We start from the raw sequence: 21,007 nt of genomic DNA, 5'->3' as shown, positions 1-21,007 counted from the left end.
GGAATGTAGATCAGACAAGCAACAACCACAAATATTCTCACCTTCCGATCTACACTATACTCAAGTGCCAATTAGTATATTATGCATGATTGCTTCTGTCATTTGCTCCTTTGCCCACTGCCTCATGTCGTCTCTATAGCACAGGGCTGCAGCAGGGACTGAGCCAATCTCAGACCCATCACTTAGACGTGGACAGAGCATGACAGAGGGACAGAGTCCGGCGGTGAGCCAGGGTCAATACCAATGTCTTCAGCTGTCCAACAAAGACCGTCAAGACAACAGAACCGGTGAGAAGTCATTTCAAGGCTTCTTGAGGCCAAATCGATTGCATCTGGGAGAGCATCACAATCACAGGGTTGTAATGTGGGAGATTGGGATCAAAATGCTGGTGTTGTTGGTAGAGATAATGGTGGTGGTGGTGGTGCTGCTGCACTGGTGCAAGGGATTTTAGAGTAGAAACTGTGAGGTTAACATCCTTTCATGGGCTGTAGTGAAACTATGTTACACTGACTTTCACTACAAACAACTGAAGACGTACAAAATGTGTGTTGGAAACTATCCAGATAAGCCATTACCCTTCTTTTTCTTTTTTGGGTCAGTCCTCTCTGGAGGTACATACTGTGGACGTATATGGGATGGTTTATTTTGCTGGGACGAGACACCAGCTGGGACATCTGTAACACAAAACTGTCCAGAACATCATGGCCGGGACCCGACTGGTAAGACAGTTTTGCACTTCTTACACTTCATCCACAAAACACAGCTGGCTGAAATGAAATTGCCGGGGAATTCAGGTTTTCCAGTTTTCAGCACAAGGTTTTAATTGGTCAGCGGGCAACACAATAAAAAGAACCAGTCCTATCTGTGTATGAGGGGGAAGTCATTATATAAAGGAAGAGCAGGGAAGTTATAGTTCATATTTTAGGAAATTCTATTTAATTGAACCAAGTATTTACAACACGCTTCCCTTTTAGGCAGCAGTCATGTCGTTCATATTTATATACAGTTTATAGTTCACAATAACTCCTCACTTATTTTTATAAGCTATTCTAGCTGCCCGAGAAATGACAATAACAGTCCATCAGTCTATCAGTTTAGTCCTGAATAACACCGTAAAACTGTCATCAAATTTGGTAAAGATGTCCACGATGGCCTAATATCTTTCTTTAACACTACCAACAAATTGAGTGAAATATCTCAATATCCGCCAGTTGGATTTGTTCCAGAAATAACTATAATACCTTCAAGCAATGCCCGGACTTTGCATCATAACAACATCAGGATCATCATTATGTCCTATACTTTGAGTTAACAAAATACCTGCACAAGTAATGACATTTTAATCAGCCCCAGCTGTACATTGTGTCTATTATTGTTTGTCAAATGTTGACATGTTTTAATTAGTCAAATTGACTGTGAAATTGATTTAGATTGAAATAAGGACTTACAGAAATATGTGCAGTTTACTGCACATATATTTGCTACAAGTTATGTCTGATTTAGGCTTCGCAGCATGAGAGAGAGATCGGAGGTGAGGGAGAGGACAGAGAGACGAGTGAACAGGCTATGGAGGAAAAGAGAGAAGCAAAGAAAAGATGGGGATTATACGAAAGATGGGGATGTCAAAGCCAGAGAGATGGATGAGGAGAGAGAATATGAACGAGAGAACAGAAGAGGTGTTTTTTTAAGAGGAAACTCATAAAGGATCTTCCCACAATGCCTCTGACATTAAGAGTCCCGCTATGGCTCCTCTTCTGAAAGCTGATGCTGCTGATACTAGGCTTTGGGGGAGACGTACAGTTGGAAATGATTGTTGAAAACTAGATGAGCTGTCAGAGAAGACTAGGCAGTCGTGCAATGGTCGGTGCTGTCAGGAACAATATGATCTCATTCTTTGCCCATTTGTGGATACAATACATGTGGTTTTAAGCCCCACATTTTTAGAATTTGGCAGAAGAATTCCCCAAAAATGTCCCGTTTGACATAACGTTTGAAGACTTGTGCCAAGTTTAATCTATCACAGTTGTTCTGTAATGTTCTGTAATGATTAAGGGTCAGACGTGTGGGTTTGGATGATGCTAACATAAAGTACTACTGCTTATAAACAAGGACAGAGCCAACGTATACAGAGATTCTTTACGGGACATGAACCCAAATCAAAAACAATAAGTAATCTTATACAATAAAACGCAGCTTTCAGGATAAAGGTCTAATGGATTGTGCTATTGTTAATTGGCTTTTAAGTCAATACATGTTTTATTCTTTTGCAGAAAAAGTGACCAAATATTGTGACAAATTGGGCAACTGGGTAAAAGAAACTGGTTCCACATGTCAGCCTGATTCAAAGGACAAAGTACAGGTATTTGGACCATGACGTTGGTATTGGGATACTGGTTTCCCTTTGAACAAGACAAATCGTTTCTCTGTACGCTGCTTTACATTGAGCTTTTCTTCTCTGAAGGAAATCTCCCATTTTTTGAGGGCCGCTGCAGGAGAGTTGACAACCGTTGAGGCCATTGAGGATCACAAAGAAAAGGGCAGCGATGTTCAGAAATCGATCTTTGAGAATGAAAAGAAATGCTTCGAGGAAATGGAGCGACATCCTCCCTATGACAAGTCAGGTACTAACCCACTACGTCACAATGACCCACCAACAAATATATTTTTATTTCTATATCAACATGGGGTTTTCTTATGGACAATTGTATAACAAAGATACCTGTAAACGTTTCTTTGTTTTTATTGCTGCAGGTCTGTTCTGCAGTCGTAACTGGGATGGCTGGCTATGCTGGGACGATACTGCAGCGGGAACCTACGCCTCCCAAAGCTGCCCAAATTATTTTACCGACTTAGATCCTGCAGGTGAGCAGGGTTAGCAGAAAGATAATTTTACCCTCTCATGGCGAATTCCCCTTTAATCCTGTGCCGAGAGTATTTAAAGAGGCGGGATTTAATCTCATAATTATACTCTACAGAAACGGTGATTAAGTTCTGCAGAGAGGACGGGCAATGGTTTCATCATCCAGAGACCAATAGGATTTGGACCAACTATACACTGTGTGCTACCACCCATGACAAAAGACAAAGGGTAATGCTTTGTTGATGGAATTAACTACCTCTTTTGTCCTTATTGTAATTTACAATTCTTCCTTAATATTTAGGACATGTTAATTAAAAGAAAAACAACTGTTTACAGTGAAACAAATAGCAGGTATGGTAGGATGGTTACTTACTTCAGAATATTTGCAAATACAAACTTCCACCAAAGAACTGATTCAAATAAACCATTTCAATTAAAAAATTGACAGCATTTAATTATTTACAATTATTTATCAATCATTTGACTTGGGGTTTTATTTCAACAGGAAGTGAAAATGCTTGAGAATGAATACAAGTGCCTCCTAAAGATAAATCGAGATCCACCTCTGAACAATTCAGGTACTGATGCTGTCTCCACGGAGCCTTTCCTGTGCAACTCTTCTGATGTGATTCCTACAGTTCACTTTAGCACAAGCAAGAGACCTATCAGCATTTGTAATACTTTTTCATGGGTTTGCTGCTGCAGCTGGAGGCCTGTACTGCAGACGTAACTGGGATGGCTGGCTGTGCTGGGATGATACTCCAGCTGGAACCTACGCCTCCCAGAGCTGCCCTGATTATTTTTCTGCCTTGGGCCCCACAGGTAAGCAGTTAGAGATAGAATATAGATTTATAGAAATCGTAACTAAATATGTATTTATCCCTTTTTATAGCCATAGCAACTAAGTACTGTGGAGAGGACGGCCTGTGGTTTCGCGATCCAGAGAGCAACAGGACGTGGACTAACTATACACTGTGTGCTGTCAACACTAAGGAGAAGCTGAAGGTTATCTATTGTTTACAAAATATCTAATAATCAACTAATCTTAGCAGTACTGATATCTTTCCCTGCAAGCTAAAGGCATGTTGCCCCCACCACTGTAAGAAAATGAAGACTATATATGCAGCTTCCAATACCTAACCTCAGACTATAAATAGCGATAATCACAGATTTCACAGGGTCGTACATTTACAGCTTAATATGATTTGCTGAGGAAATTTGTTGAATTATGGGCCATAATTGCGTGTTATGCGTTTAACCCTATTGCTTCACTGCTCATTGTGTTATCCTGGCTGATAATGACTAGTTTGTATGCGGCTGTGTGTGCGTGTCACGAAAACTGAAGGTAGCTGCCCAGCTCTCCGGAGGCGCCGAGGATCAACCCGCCGATGAGGCCACGGTCGGCCCCACAGTTAACCCCCAAGAACAGGAAATCGTGCGGAAGAAGATCCTCGACAGCCAGTACAAATGCTTCGAGAAAATGAATCGAGATGCACCTTATAACAAATCAGGTAGTGGTCAGATCTCAATGAACCAAAGCCTTGACTTTCTGTCATTGTGCTTCTGCTCTTTGGGCATCTTAACTCCCCCTGTGACTTTGTTGTTTTAGGGATGCACTGCAGTCGTAACTGGGATGGCTGGCTTTGCTGGGGCGACACTCCGGCCGGAACGTACACGTCTCAAAGCTGCCCCAATTATTTTCCGGATTTTGACCCGACAGGTGAGCAGGGAGACTCCGGAGTGGCTGTACTCGGGAACTCTCTCGTGATAAAGTCACCTCTGATCCTCTGTTTTTAAAAAGAAGTTGGACCATCAAATATTAATCACTTTGAGGATGAATTATTCACCAAGTCTAATGGATCCAAATTATATGGACGAGAATCTGTATGGATTTGAGGAAATTCTTTGAGAATAAATTACAGATATTTATTAAGTAATTGTTACTTGCAGAAAAAGCCACAAAGTACTGTGGGGAGGAGGGTCAGTGGTTTCGCCACCCGGACACCAACAGGACCTGGTCCAACTACACTCTCTGCAACGAAAACACCAAGGCAAAACTGAAGGTAATCTATTGAAGATAAAGTAGTTTGCTATCCTAGCTGTAATGCACGTCGGCCACAGTGAGATGTTTCAGCATCTTTTTTGTTTCCTAGAATCTCTGTATTTGCAGTATGGGGAAATGTGGAAACTGGAAATATAGCTCTGACGTAGTTGCACATAAATATTATTCCATACACCATTATTATCAGACCTCCACAGAAATAATTACACGTAGAAAGTAGCTGGTGACTGTAGCTACAATTTGGATTTATAATGAACCAACTGAGTTTTAATCCGACAAGTAGCAAAGGCGGGTAAAGCAGTTCAACAGGCTTTGCATATTCTATGGCGCCACAAAAACAAGCCTCCTCTCCCTCGGGTTATACTGTCATTCTAAACAAATGAAGACTGGTCCAGACAGTGGAGTGTCTCAGCATCAACACATATTAACGCCTTCTCATTACCAAACACACCGGGCTTCTGTGCTAAGCTGCTAACAGTGTTTCCCCATGGAAACCAGACAAACCAAGACACCAGAGAGCTCAATTAGTATTTTGCCAAAGGACAATTTTCATTTTCTCACAACTTTTAAATTAGTTTTTTTAGTTTAATATATTCTAAATGGTTTAATCAATATCATTCATGCTTCACTACATGGTAATATGAAAACATTTCTTGCCTGTGAAGGTAGGTGCAGAACCACAATCTGTTCACCAGCCTAAATTGTAGAAAATAACTAATTTAGCAACAAATATATTTTAGGGGGATTTTTCCTTTGCAACCCTTTTATCTTTATGTTGATGTTATGAAGTCCCTATCCAGCTTGTCTCCTAAAAATCTAGATATTTACTAAACAGTACCAAAAGTTTATTTTTAAATATACATATACGTGGTAATAACGCTATTCCACTCCTCCATCTGGAACAAGGACACTGGCCAATTGTAAATACCTGAGACTTGTGAACAAAACTTCTGCAAAGGTTTACGAGAAATTTCCCCCAGCTATATCCAGTAGTCGAAGCAGACAGATGGAACAGCTGTCCTGGCAAATCTGTGAGAAGGACAAAAAGTCAGTCAGACTATCAGAACTGAACCAGCGATCAGCTGCTGCATCCGTTTCCACAGAAACCTGATCTTTGCTGACGCAGCCTCCAGACCTCACCATACTCCAGAGAACAAAGTGTCTCAGCAGCAAGATTCAAAAGAGGAATAAAGCTAAAATCGTTTTTGTTGATGGGTTGCCAACTCTTGCTCTTATTAATAGCTTTTACCCGTTAGGAACAAAACAAGAACTGAGGTATGAAAACATTGGTGTCATTTTTTAATATGTGGTTAAATAATATGACCACTTTCTGCCAGATTTCTTTGTTCATCATTTTGTTTATTATATGGTGACATCCGTTTATGCTGCTAAGTATGTGCTAAATAAATATCAGAATTTCTCTAAGTGGTTAGTTTCATTCTTGAAGCTTAACATTATTGCAATTGTTTTTCATTTATGCATTCTAACATAACATTTTATCTATAATATTTTTCAAGAAAACAGGAGTAACACATTTTTATTTAATTCTTCATAATAAAGTGATGCTTATAAAAGCACTTTTTGTATTTACTCCATTTTCACCTACAAATAACTGGTTTAACCACGACAGTTAAATTGGAATATGGGGATTCATATCAAAACTGTCTGATTACTTGTGTGGGTGATGTATTGTTTTCTGTAGTGAAGTCGGCTCTAGCGGTATCATCATGTATTGTGGAAAATATAAACTAGAAGTGATGCCAGAACCACAAATATAAAAGCAGAGGCTGCAAAACATAACAAAGGTTTTTTATTCCCTGTTTGTTAAAGTGAAAAATGACTTAATGATTTTCTTTGTCCTTTTATTCCGCAGTCAGCGTACATTCTATTTTACATGGCGATCGTGGGTCACGCTTTATCCATAGCGTCGCTGCTCATCTCTCTGGCCATCTTCTTCTACTTCAGGTAATGTACTATGTATGTACATCATAGTGACAATACACTGGATGATGCACATGGTAGTGAAGGGAATATTCAGGACAGTTTAAATGGCTGATACAGTTCATCACAGGGAAATTATCATTAAATGATTCATCCAGGGCAGATTTGCCCTTAAAGGCTCAATCATCTTCGGGTATTGATAGCATTTATAAATATATTACTGAAGACTGCAGTTTCAAATCACTCTCATATTCACTTTCACAAATGTATACAAACTACACCTGAAAATAGCTCCTCGGCTTCTCGGGAGTGCAATTTTAAACACCATCTTACTTTCACTAATTTCATGCCAACTTGGTTTCGTCGTATAGCACCATTTATTTCATGGATATTTAGGATTCACAACTGGTAAGCTGTGACGTCCGTTGAATTTGTTGGTGCTTTACTCTTATTAGAAAGGCGTGTACCTGATTGCATTGCTCATTAAGGATGTTCATACCAGTGTACTCTCTAATCCCATAAGGGAAAAGCCCACAATGGCAGAATTAATTAATTAATTACAGACTCTGCTGAACTTGAACTCTAAGAGTTCAAGGTAAAGTGGATAGAGGAAACCACAGGTATGATATTGAGGTAATGTCCCTGGAACCCGGGAATGAAAAAGATAAGACTTCATTTCACTACGGCTATATATGTTTCTTAATGATACACTAAGGTTAACAAAATAATGAAATGAAGCCCAGGGGGAAAAAATAACTATGTTCTGAAACAATATCTGGATGAGTTAGTTTGTTGGCCTTGCGTTTCTAGAACACTGCAGTTGTAAAAAATGGAAGTGGTGACGGGTGCTGACCTCCTAAACGGAGCCGTTATCCAGAACAGATCTTGTAAGAGACCCTCGCTGTGCTTCGTGCTTTTAAACCCATAAATCCAGAGGCCAAGTTTCGGGCAGGTGTACTATCACAAAAGAAACTGATCACCCACTGAGAGACAAATGCTCAACAAAGCTACACAGCAAGTTCAGTGGGACATTCACAATTCATCAAGAACAATTAAGATCTCAATAAATAAAGTGAAAAAAAGTTATTGGCAAATAAAACCTTTATTTTTGTCTTTATTCTTTGAATATTTATAGCCAGGACACTTAAAATATTGGAGGCTTAATGTTTCTTACAAGATCCAGATGTGAGTCTTGCAATGGTATGTGGCGGTGTACAGCTGAACTCTGTTATTTACGACTCTACATCAAAACTGTCCAGATTCCCAGATAAAAATACTCCAGGATGCTGTGGAAAAACAGGAGCTGGTTGAACGGCCCATATGAAGACGGTCAGAGCGGTGACAGTGTGAAAAATACTGCCAAGGCATTGATTGACCTGTATTTTGACATCTCCTTTTAGATATACCCTTTATATACTTCTCTGTGTCATGTTTTGTCCGGTTGAGGGTGTACGAGACGGTGAAAATGAGCAGGGTTGATGTGTCATTTTGCTTTAGAAAATAAATGTCTCGAGGGGTTTAGGACTCAAAAAATATAAAATTGGCCACGAGCAGTATAGGATATAATTTCTTCAACTGTACAGGTCATATTTATGAGAGGCTACATTCTGAGAAATATATTTGCTTCAAGTTTCATTCAGACTTGAACACTCACTGTAATTCCGCAGTCTGTTTGATTTCTGCCCTGAAATTAAAACGTGATTTAACACCGCCAACAGTAAAGCTACTGGAAATGAATGACTTCTAATAGTTGTCTTTCGCTTTGCCTGTCAAGCTTTTCATTGTGCTATTAATTCTGAGTGGCCAGCCAAGGTAATAAGGTAGCACCCTTGGGATCCATCATGCATTATTTAACAGCACTTCTTTCATGTACAGTAGAGCACTTAGCAGCAGTCTATCTCATTGATCCCCTGGATTTTTTTTCCCCACCAACCACAAATATCAGCGGGGGATTAAGTGAGATTCTTTAACGTCTGTTATGTAATTGTCCGATGATTTTTATTCCCATGTGATGATGTTGTTTTCTAATAATTATGACTGGCAGTGCTAAAATATTAATGATGGCAACGCTCTCCACGCAGGAGCCTGAGCTGCCAGAGGATCACCCTCCACAAGAACCTCTTCTGCTCCTATGTGCTCAATTCCGCCCTAACCATCATCTACCTTGTAGCGGTGGTCAACAATCCCGAAGTGGTGGGAAGAAACCCGGTGAGTCTGTAGGCACTGCAAGTTCTCTGAGCTAAATGCCAACATCACTAGGCTACAAAGCTTACAATGACAATGCTAGCATGTTGACAATGCAGTCTGAGTTGAAAATCTCCCTCATTCACTTCTCACTAGATTCTCAATTGTTCCCAAATTAGTGATCAGTGAAGAGATTTCAGACAATAACTAACTTATCATGTGTTTATCATATTCCAATTTGCACCTAATTAAAAACAAAGCTGCTGCTGAGGTCAATCTTTTGCAGGTATTTGGCCATGAGTCAAAGAAATGAACAACTTCAAACTAACACCCGATTATATAGCAATAAAGAAAAAGTAATTGTTTCACTAAAGGCCTTACAATTTAATACTGAATGTTATAGTTGGAGCCCGACTGATTTATTCAGTGTGATATGAGCTTTTCTCAAACATATGCTTATGTTTGCTGTTATTTGTTGATGTAAAGACCTTTATTTTTCATGATAACCCAGTACAGGAAAATGCTTTGTCTGTTGGAAATGGTGTCAATAGTCTGTCCAAGACAAATTGTGAATTTTTACTGTTGTATTTATATCAATTTGGTAATGAGCAATACAATTTCTAAGAGATGTAAACAATGCAGAAACGATGTGCATACATGTTTACATTTTACAACGAAAATATCCTAATTTTGTCTTTTGTTAATACATTAACAGTCAAATATAATCACGCCTCAAATTACATTACTTCATAATAAGATAATAATGACGTCTTCGGAATCATTGTAGATTTTTGTAAAAATGTAATATATCAGGCGATATATCAGTATTGGACATTTTTTAACTACCCTCATATCAGTAATGGACCGACCACTGACCAGCACTGGCATCCTTAGAACCTTGTCTTAGCAAAAAAAGCCATCTAGCAGAACACAGAGTGTGGAAGAGGATTAGTTCCACCGTCTTTAAATGAGATACAAATGCATTCACAATTTATGCAAAACCTAACAAGGCTACAAGCGCGAAAAAAAGTTTTTTGGTGAACTTTTTAAAATCCATTTGATTTGTGAAGCCAAGCAATGCAAGGAAACTAAACTTAGATATAGCTGCTCTCTATTTTAAATATGTAGATGTCTGCTGACTTTTAAGTGTATGCTAATTAGTATTTCATCTCAGCGTGCTACATCGTGTTGCAGAGTCAACAGACTTTTTCCCTTTGCGCTCTCCCTTCTCTTCTGTTTTGGAGCCACATTGAAAGCCTTATGTGAATTCTTTGAAACCCAGAGGTCTGCTTAGGTAGACATGATAAATCTCTCTCGTAGGAATGCCCGGCTATCAGGACTGAGCATAAATTCATGTGTTGCTCTTCAAGAACCACTCCTTTTTGGAAATCAAAATAATGAAAGCCTGTTAGCTCTGTGCTCTTCGGCTTCTTAAGAGTTGTTATTACAGAGTTTTTCCAACTCCATAAAAGGACCATATATTTTCTGCTTTTATGTAGAACCGAATAAAATCGGGCACACTCGGGTTCTTAAAGTCCAAGTTAATGCAAGATGTCAGAACATATCCTGTTGAAAAAAGAAAAACTGAAACCATTAGAAAAAAAAGATAATCAAAGTGCGATACGAAAACAAAACAAACACAGCGGATAGGATTGTGGCGCTGGCTCACGTCTCACACAATCCTTTTAGCCTCAGTCTGCTCTGAGCCGAAGCGTCACTACAAACATCCAACAGACAGCTGCGGTTTGGGTTTGCTTCTGTGTCCTGCTGCGTCTGGCACATCCCGATCGGTCGTCTTTAGTCACATCCCAACTCCCAATGTGTCCAAGAAGCAGATAGGAATGACAGCCTTCATCATCAAAGTGAGGAAATATATATTTCAGGCAGCGCAGCGGTGCAGTTGTAAGCGCTGCCGCCGCACAGCGAGAGAGTTCTGGGTTCAGCTGCAGGTTCAGGCCTTCCTGTGTGGAGTTTGCCTGCTTTCCCTCCGTCTGTCTGCGTGGGTTTTTTCATCTTGATAATCCAGCTTCCTCCCACAGTCCAAAGAGTCTTAATTGCCTGTGTATGTGGGAGAGAGGGCGAATGGTTGTTTGTCTCTATGTGGTTATTGATTTAAATATGTCAGGTCTGATGAGATCAACAAGGCCCTGCCTGGGTTTAAAGAGGAAGCCTAGGAAAAACATCTCAAGCGCCATTGGTTAGGATTCCCTCGTGTCTGTTGGGGGAAGCATGTTGAAATTTCATTGCCAAAGTGAGACTCATAAGCCCGTTTGTCGCGCTGGTGATTTAGGAATGGCGGATAGTGGTGGAGATTTACTCTCTCAGTGAAAACAAGCTTTTTTCATTCTCTCTGGTTTGGTCATACGAACTGAGGGCTTAGCTAGCCAGAACAGTGGAGGAGTGAATCCCCAAAGCTTATGTCAAACCAGGAAGGAGGCTGAAAACATGAGAAACATCTACAATGATATATAGCAGCTTGATTTGTAAACCAGAACATTGTGAGTAACTTTAGACAACCCCTTGACTTGCTGCGAAGCGAAACGGGTCTGAATTGGTGAAAAGTAATTGAAGCCGAGACTGTCCTTGTCTGTTATAGTAGAGATTCCTCAACTGGAAAGAGAAAGGTAGGAAAGTGCGGGAGACACATGGCTAAAAGTTTAGACGTGAATTACTTGGGCTAAGAAGACCCCCGAGAGGAGCAGTTAATGGTGATGCCAGCAGATCTGAATTATACCGTCGCCGCATGTATGCTCTTTTAACACAGGATATGAACCTGAGACCCCAGTGTGAATATTACAAATATATATTCATACAGAGGATACTAGTGTTTACAGTCTCCAAGTATGTATTGAAGGGAAACGTTAAACGTTTAACTAATAGCGTTATTCAAGAGGGCTCTTTAAGAATATAGTATAAGTATAAATATAAAGATTACAAGACAGTTCAGTCACACAAAACAAAAGATGAGGGTATAATCACCCTGCAAAAGCAGTAGTACTGCATTTAAAACATCAGCAAATAAAAATGGTATGACTCCTAAAACCACTGTTTTGCAAAACCACTTTTCTCCAGTTCAGAAGACATTTAAATGTTAGCCTGTCATGTGATTTGCTGTCATTCAAGTTTCCTTTGAACTTCACTAAGGATTTTACATAACCTGCAAATACAGATAGTAAATTAAAACACAGGTATGCAAATGTTATTGATGACTGTTCAACCACCTGTCGCTGTCATGAGCATTAAGTTAAGTGGTATTTTCGTAAACATTATGGTGATCATGTCTTTTGATAGGATGCTGGATTCTATATTGTTTCTTCTATTTTTGAAGGAGCTACATTTTTTTCTAATGTGCCATCTTAATCGGATTTTCAGGCATAAACGAAACATTATCTATGTGTAGAGTACAGTGCAGGGGGTGCTAACATTGATCCTTCTGGGAAATCCTTATCAACGTTTGGGGATAGTTTCATACCATAAGAAAAACAGCCAGGAACATATGAATTAGACTGGCTGTGTGCCAAATCATTAAAACCAGTGGGAAGCATTGGAATTCAAGAAGGGAACATATTGGTTTTTATTTAATCATACTATAAAGAACATCAAAATGTGCTGTGCTGTAGGAAATTGATTTGTCTGAGAAGTTAGAATGAAAAATAGTCCTTATTGGTTTGCAGCAGTTTTCACAATTACGGGGAAAAAAGGGTTAGGGTTAAAAAAGTTCTCCATTAGTTGCTGCAAGCTCTCAGAACTGGGACAGGCACACAGTCCTCATCAGAGCTGACAGAACCTGCTGAGATGCCTGTCGGAAAGGTTTCAAAAAGACGTCTGCATAACTAATATCCAAAGAAATACAACAATGGTCCCTAAATCACCAACAGGCCACTGACAAACTGCTACCTTTTATGGAAAAATATTTTCAGACTTTTTGGATAAGACTCCTGGATAGTCAGGTTTATTGAAGCCATTCTTTGGCAGCTGAGGAATTACAGCTTATGGACCAACCATAAGTGTCGTGGTTATGTCAGCATTAGCAGGCATTGGTTAGATAAGATTGACAATATTAGTCATCACAGTAATCTCATTTTAATAAATTACAATAACGAGGCAAACGAAGCAACAGAAAACACAATGAGACGTGTTGACATGCTGCCGCACTCTGGTGGATTCTTACACAAAAAATTGTATAGTATTGTACTAATATGCACTTTCAGAAGGTTGCCTTGTTTTTAACTTCTATGTGCAAAGTAAGACCAACACGATCCAAAAGCATTTCAAAGACAAAGCTTATTTTCCATCTGAGCTCGCATCCAGAGGGGGTAAATGAGTAAACTTCATTTCAGCCTGAGGAACATTACACTGGCTAACGATTTAGTGAAATATCCGCTCGGCTCTGTTCTCGTGTCCTGCTGAGATGATGTCATGGTTACTTAAATCGCATCATCTCAATCGGAATCAATCAGTGTAAAAAAGACCAAATTGAACAAAATAACCGTTTCTGTTTGCGCTGTCCCTGCAGGTTGGCTGTAAGGTGCTACACTTCTTCCACATGTACATGCTGGGCTGCAATTACTTCTGGATGCTGTGCGAAGGCATCTACCTGCACACTCTCATCGTGGTGGCTGTGTTCGCAGAGGAGCAGCATCTGCACTGGTACTACCTCCTTGGCTGGGGTGAGTCGTCTGTACTGGATCAAAAAAAGCAGATTTCTTGTGTTTTCCTTCCCACGTCCATGTTGGACCCAAATCAAAGCTTGAAAAACCGAGCATGCGTTTCAACAAGAGGGGACACATTCCAGCTGCCACCATTTACTCATAACCACGCAGCGCTCATACAGCTCGTCAACCCTGACATGCTGACGGCTTTATTAGCCCTCCTGTCGCTTGGTGCGGCGCGTGTCCTGTTTTTCACCTTGCTCAGAACAGGAATAAAGAGCGCAGGCTGTCAAACGAGTAGACGATGGAACTAAATGGGTACTCATCATTAAAAATGGGTGGATAACCTTCAGGACTTTGTGTATGTGCGTGTGTTTTTGTGATTGTGTGTGTGGATGGAGTGCAGCCAGTTTGTCAGGTCCATCTGTGGCCGATATGCTGCAGGGCTCAGCAGCGTCTGCAACTGAACTGTACATGGATTCATGTTTTAGTGTATAGTGTTTGGCTGGCTTTCCGTTACAGGGTGTGGATTTCAAAATCGTCAGGCTTGCTTAAGCAATGTATTCAGTTTGTAGAAATGAGGAGGAGAAAGTTGCTCCGCATTTGAAAATTATTGCAACGATATTCATCACGTGTCACATGAGGAAGTTTGAGACAGACACTCTGACTGAGCAAACCACACTTTTACTGTTACGTAAAATGACAAATGAATTTCACAAAGTTCACTCGAGACCTCATATGGCTGCCGTCTCTTTTCCCCCTGCCCAAGGCTTTCCACTAGTCCCCGCATCCATCCACGCCGTGGCAAGGAAAAAGTATTTTGACGACAAGTGAGTAATGTTCCAGGATTCTGCAAATAAACAGGAGACGTTTACACATGTGCTCGGCTGGATGTGGCAGCGAGTGAGAGCATGCAGCAGAGCCGTTCATGATCTTGTGTTTTTTGGGAGGCCGACAGTACTGACAGCCGTGTTTTTCCTTCTGTAGCTGTTGGATGAGTGTGGAAACCCATCTGCTCTACGCGGTCCATGGTCCTATAGTGGCAGCACTTCTCGTAAGTCTGCTCATCCTCTGTCTCAGCACAAAGTATTTTTGGTGAAAGATTTACTTCTTAGCGTGTTTATGTTTGTCTTCCAGGTGAACCTCTTCTTCTTACTAAATATCATAAGAGTGTTGGTGACTAAATTGAGAGACACGCACCGGGCAGAGTCCAACATGTACATGAAAGCGGTGAGAGCCACCCTGATCCTGGTGCCCCTGCTGGGAATACAGTTTGTCATTTTCCCCTGGAGGCCAGAGAACCGGCTGGCGGGGGAGGTCTACGAGTACATCATGCACATACTCATGCATTACCAGGTGGGTACTTAGCTGCACGCAGGCACAAAACTATTCAGAGTTTCCGTGAAAGTGTCAGGTATGGGGCTCAGTTCAAAGGTAACTCGGCGACAAATAGAAGAATGTTGCTTCGCTGCTGCCTCTCTGTGGGTTTGAAGCACTTTGCATGTCTGGCCACACCAAATAAATATTGGAGGACCAGAACCCACAGAATGCAGGGGAAAAGAAAAACACACCGATTTATTCATACCTTCTTTTAGCCATTTGGAACGATCGAAACTTTAAAACCACGAAACCTTGTTCTCTGCCTCGTGATGGTTGTGATTGATTATCGTGACTCACCGCTGAATTACGTTTTAAGGAACCAGTTAGTCACTCCATTAGGTTAATCTAACTGCCATCTAAGCACCTTATTAAACAACAAGGCAAGCAGCCCATGAAATTTGCAGTCCACTCAGTGTATTCATTCATTAGAGAGAGATTACTTTGCTCTCTGATACCCTTCTGGTTTTTATTTATTCATTTATAAGCATTTCATTTTTAAGTGGAGAAGTATGTATTAAAGTTTGTGTTATTTTACTTTTTTTCAAGGGTTTACTGGTGGCAACAATATTCTGCTTCTTCAATGGAGAGGTAAGTACTGTTCATGGAATTACACATTTCCAATGTGGCTGCCACCACACAATAACACAATTTGCAGTTGTTAAGGAACTAAATCATAATTTCACACATGCTCCCAGAAATTGAACTTTTCCATGATACAATATTTTTAGAGGAATAATTTAGCTGACTTTGTCCCAAGGAAATAAATTATATGAATGAACTATTGAACTTTTAGAGTTGCTTTGGACAGAGCTCGGCTGGCTGCTTAGAGATGAAAGAACTAATTCTATAAATGTAGTCACAAACTGAAATGCCATTCAGTGGAGCACACACACTTCCAGAACAGCCACACAACCCAACACATGCTTGTCTACTTACAGAAGAGATATAAAAATAAAACAAAAAAATAGCTTGAATCCGCCCATTTATTCACACCTACACTCAAATGTTGTGGGTTCCTTCTTAGCCCAGGATACATCCCTGTGAAATCTGTAAAGTCTATTTTTTGGTAATAACGAAACAAATAAACCAACAAAAAAAGACAATGGGTGAAAACAAAGCCTTGACGGTGGAGGTAAAAAGGGAAAAACGAGATACTACAAAATATTCACATTTGAGATCCTGTAAACATTTGACGTTTTACATTTTCTCCTTAATTAATGAGTAATTAACTGCGAGAAATGTGGTCTCTCATTTTCTGTGAATCGACTAATCTATTCCACACTACTGACTGATTAGCTAAACAAGAGTTGATATTCTTAACATTGAGTAGAGCTGCTATTTCCTTGCATTGTAATGTTAATAATTTTATTCTGTGACATAGCACACTGATCCAATGATATAAATGATGACACTAATTGTTATAATGAGACAAAAGCGCAGCTTCCATGTAGAACGTCTTGCTTGATATCACAAATACAGCATGGGAGCTGTTTGTCTCACTGACCTAACACCACAATGGGGCCATTGAGCAAACAAAGCAGGTCTGTGCAGTTTGGCCTTGAAATCAAAAACCAGAATTGAACCCAGCACCAGAAGCCCGTGTCCTGATTAAGGGAGCTGAATTGGTCATTATGCGGGCGAAGCAAAGAGACCCGCTCATCCCCTCGTGACGGTTTGTGTGTTTGTTGACCCTGCGTGTCCCAGGAAAACTGGGCTCGCCCTTAAAGAATACAGTGCGCGCTGAGCATTGTTTATTCGCCAAATTGTTTACATCGTTTAAGGAGATGCTGGTGTGTTCCTGCTGCCTGTGTATGAGCTAATGGCTGACCTATTTTCCAGGCTGAATGTGACAAACACGACCCCACAGTAGATGGCTAGCTCCTCCGTGCCAGACACCTCATGCTGAGTATTTAAATATGCTCCTCTCGCTCTGTTTATGTATCTCTCGCCTGTTTTCTTCCCATGGAAATAAAGACCTCAAAACAACATCATTATCCGTATGAATATTTCCCCTGCTTTAATTTTCACTTTTTGTAACTCAAATTACAGGAGCATTACAAAAGCATATTAGTTTAACACAGAAGAATAGAGGTGCAGTAATTGCTCGATTTCTGCTATTCACACTGCCGCAGAGTCTAACAACCGGCTAAAAATCCCTAATTCAGCCGAACAGTGTGTATTGTCGGTGCCCGGCTTTGTGGAGACCTCGAGCTTGAAAGCATCGGTCACACAATGGGTCCGCGGAGCCCAAAGGTCTCGACAACACCATTAACCCCAGACGTGGGTTTTTTTATGAAAATCTCCTTTTTATTTGCTTTGAGATGTGTCTGAACCAAGTGAAGGATGTTTGCAGTCAGACAGCGGCAGACAGACTCAGAGAGGCCGACGGGAGGAGAGTCAATTTCCAGCTGGACTTGGAAACCGCAAAGCCGTTTATAAACTGTGTCTTACTCCTCACCTGACGTGACCCTTCAGCTTTTACTGCCGCGGCGCTGCCTCAAAGTAACGAGCAGCACGATGCTTTATAACCTGCGACAACCACAATAACGACAGATGTAGAAGTTGCAACTTTTTATTTAATGTCAAAAAACAATTGAAGTCATGTTTGACATTCAGATACGGTGCAGGTGGAATGTCAGAAGATCTGAGCTGAAAAAAACTAAATGTGAAAATACTTTTGCCTGATGGAGTTTGATGTCACAGACTTAATGTCAAAAGCAATGAGCAGGTTAATTGCTCCATGAGGGAACTGCACCCACAGTACCATGTAAGTTGACCTTTATATAAATCCAACAAAAATGTATACAATACTTTTAAAAGAATAAAGTGACATTCTGGGCTCAAACATACGTCCATTACAAATGAATCTGGAGCCTAAAGACAAATTCAGGCTGGATACAATAGGAAACTATCTCCATCTGACAATAACATATTCCATCTATGAGGTGTGTGAAATTCAGAATTCTCTGGAGATCACCCAAGTATTTGAATTCATAGATTTTGAGTCTGAAGTTTACTCGACTCTAGAAAGGAGAACGATCTTTCGAGAGGGATTTAAAAGCCAATAAATATTTTTCTTAAACGTATATATTGCATTTTTCTTTCAAGAATATACAAATAGTCAAATATTAATCATTGTTGTTGGTATAATTTGTATTAAGATTAAGATTTGTTTATTTATACCAAACACATGCACATGCCAGTTGAATTTTGTATCTCATCTCATTTCATCTCATTTTCATCCGCTTATCCGGGGTCGGGTCGCGGGGGGAGCAGCTCAAGCAGGGGGCCCCAGACTTCCCTTTCCCGGGCCACATTGACCAACTCTGACGGGGGGATCCCGAGGCGTTCCCAGGCCAGTGTTGAGATATAATCTCTCCACCTAGTCCTGGGTCTTCCCCGAGGTCTCCTCCCCACTGGACGTGCCTGAAACACCTCCCGAGGAAGGCGCCCAGTGGGCATCCTTACCAGATGCCCGAACCACCTCAGCTGACTCCTTTCTAAGTAAAGGAGCAGCGGCTCTAATCCGAGTTCCTCACGGATGGCTGAGCTTCTCACCCTATCCCTAAGGGAGACGCCAGCCACCCTTCTGAGAAAACTCATCTCGGCCGCTTGTACCCGTGATCTCGTCCTTTCGGTCATCACCCAGCCCTCATGACCATAGGTGAGGATAGGAACAAAGATCGACCGGTAGATCGAGAGCTTTGCCTTGCGGCTCAGCTCTCTTTTCGTTACAACGGTGCGGTAAAGCGAACGCAATACCGCCCCCGCTGCTCCGATTCTCCGGCCAATCTCACGCTCCATAGTACCCTCACTCGCGAACAAGACCCCAAGGTACTTGAACTCCTTCACTTGGGCTAAGGACTCATTTCCTACCCGGAGTAAGCAATCCATCGGTTTCCTGCTAAGAGTCATGGCCTCAGATTTAGTATTTTGTATCTTGGATTTTAATTAAGAATTTGTAAAAACAACAACAAATCCCTTATGGGATTAAATACTTGGGGCTGACTGATGAGGATTATTGGAGGCCAATGCCCATACCAATCTTAGGGATTTCTGGTAATGATATATCAGCTGATATATGTATTGAAATAGGTCAAAGATTAAAATCAAAATTTGTATGTCGGTTTAAACAAACGCTCATACCAACACTCTGAAATGCTCATATCAAACGATTCTTATTAAACCAACTGACAAGTCAGGCGAGCCCCATCAACCATTCAAAAATAGAGATAAGGAGATGTCACATTGATGGACCTCTCTTGCACAATCATGGTGCAAACGTTTATGATTTCCATAATCCTGACAGACTGAGGGTTGACTAAATATTTCACAGATAATTTAAAAACAGCCTGAGAGCCGATGGCTATGAGTGACAGATGCGGGTGATTATGTGTCACATATAAACACATGATTTACGGCTCCATAATGATAAAATGTGTGTTCCCTTTAAACAGGTGATGATCTGGCCACATGCACAGCTTGGCCCCAGTGCAGGAAATGTGACTTTAGAGTTAACATTTCCCTACTGGCATCTGTTGATGTGATTGAATCCACACATGCTGAAACAATTAAAGCTTGCACTAATATTGTCACAAGATGGTGTTTACGTGGGCCCTTTCCTACTCCCACTGCAACGCAACTGCATGCATACCTCTAGTGGATAAAGTTTGTGTTCACACTAGATTTAAAAAAAATCAGGGAAACGGGAGGAATGTTTGTGCAACTTTGACGAAAAAAAAAACACAAAGTGAGTTTAAAGAGTGTCCATACCCAAAAGGTAAACAGTTACACGGTTCAATGAGGTTGATGAAACCGCCAGAGTATTCTTATTCAGATGCAGCGAACAAAAAATTGGCTTTTTCACATTATTGAGCCTGACTCCCACACTAGGGCCAGTTTCTTCAAAAAAATTCACCACACCAAGTATTCTCAACACAACGCTAATCTCTCCTTTTTCTGTGCATGTCGTGGTCCAGGTGCAGGCAACTCTAAAGAGACAGTGGATGCAGTATAAGACCCAGTGGGGTCAGAGACGAAAGGACCACTGCTCGATGCGCTCCACGTCCTACACGGCCACCTCCATCACCGAGGTCCCTGCCTTCATGTACCACCACGACTGCAACAGCGAACACTTGAACGGCCGCCACACGGAGGACTCCGAGCTGGTGGCGCTGAAATCAGGGGATACATACGCATGAGCCACACCTGAGGATAAAGAGTGTAGCAGTGGGAAAATGTCAAGGAGGAGCAACAGAGCAACAGAGATGTACATTAAGGACGGAAAAATTCATCCGGTTTTCCCACCATATCTCAGTGATTCAATCTCAGAGGCTAATTCTGGTTTATTCAGCCCAGGGTGAAAATACGGGTCTGGACATAAATAACTCATTGAGACGATGATGGACGAGCTCTGAAACTGACACTTTGACTTTTTTGGAGAACTTTGATGTTGAGGACTTGTGGCACGAGACAAGAGGCCTTTTTTGACACGCGCCACTTCCTAAAGCTGCTAACTATGACGGGGGCTTGTGCTGTTGTGGAGACGGACATAACTGTGACTGGGACGACAGCAGGGGGGGGGGGGGGGGCACCCAGTGTGATCTGTTTGGGGGGATGGAGCAGAATGTAGCGGTAGCGATCACACCAGTTGTGAGTTATGTGACTAAACGGTGAATGAATTATGATGTGTTGATGATGACGATGCTGATGACGATGACGATGATGATGAAGGTGAAGGGGCATCCTTCCAAACCTCACCTATACCAAAGGGTACTGTATGTTGGTCAGCTATGAGGAGATGTACTGTCCAGATGAGCACAGATGCTGTACCCTAACGGAAAGGACACACACACACAACCACCAGTATTACAAACCTGATCTTATAAAAAAAAAAACTCTGTGCTCTGGAATTGTGTACATAATGTA

At 41.1% G+C, this 21,007-nt stretch overlaps 1 protein-coding gene across 1 annotated transcript; it reads left to right on the top strand.

The window, feature by feature from the left end:
* The first annotated feature begins 49 nt into the window (after positions 1 to 49).
* calcr (calcitonin receptor) lies at positions 50 to 20,642 on the top strand. Its single transcript, XM_062409112.1, has 20 exons — positions 50 to 287; positions 600 to 719; positions 2,271 to 2,359; positions 2,462 to 2,621; positions 2,752 to 2,862; positions 2,976 to 3,088; positions 3,366 to 3,438; positions 3,566 to 3,682; positions 3,753 to 3,865; positions 4,206 to 4,371; positions 4,470 to 4,580; positions 4,811 to 4,923; positions 6,796 to 6,887; positions 8,945 to 9,071; positions 13,564 to 13,717; positions 14,469 to 14,529; positions 14,687 to 14,753; positions 14,837 to 15,055; positions 15,626 to 15,667; positions 20,059 to 20,642. Exons 1-20 carry the CDS (start codon positions 200 to 202, stop codon positions 20,278 to 20,280), a joined length of 2,358 nt encoding a protein of 785 aa, XP_062265096.1. The 5' UTR covers positions 50 to 199; the 3' UTR covers positions 20,281 to 20,642.
* Positions 20,643 to 21,007: the final 365 nt, after the last annotated feature.

Source organism: Platichthys flesus, chromosome 17 (genome assembly GCF_949316205.1).
Source record: "Platichthys flesus chromosome 17, fPlaFle2.1, whole genome shotgun sequence".
In the NCBI taxonomy this organism is placed as follows: Eukaryota; Metazoa; Chordata; class Actinopteri; order Pleuronectiformes; family Pleuronectidae; genus Platichthys; species Platichthys flesus.
Note: the sequence above shows the minus strand (reverse complement) of the source record. Positions and strands in the feature narration are given on the sequence as shown.

Excerpts from the sequence above, each read along its gene's own strand:
- calcr (XM_062409112.1), top strand. The coding sequence starts at position 200 with ATGACAGAGGGACAGAGTCCGGCGGTGAGCCAGGGTCAATACCAATGT. Across the intron at positions 288-599 it reads CCGTCAAGACAACAGAACCG|TCCTCTCTGGAGGTACATAC; the intron begins GTGAGAAGTCAT and ends TTTTTGGGTCAG. Across the intron at positions 3,439-3,565 it reads TCCACCTCTGAACAATTCAG|CTGGAGGCCTGTACTGCAGA; the intron begins GTACTGATGCTG and ends TTGCTGCTGCAG.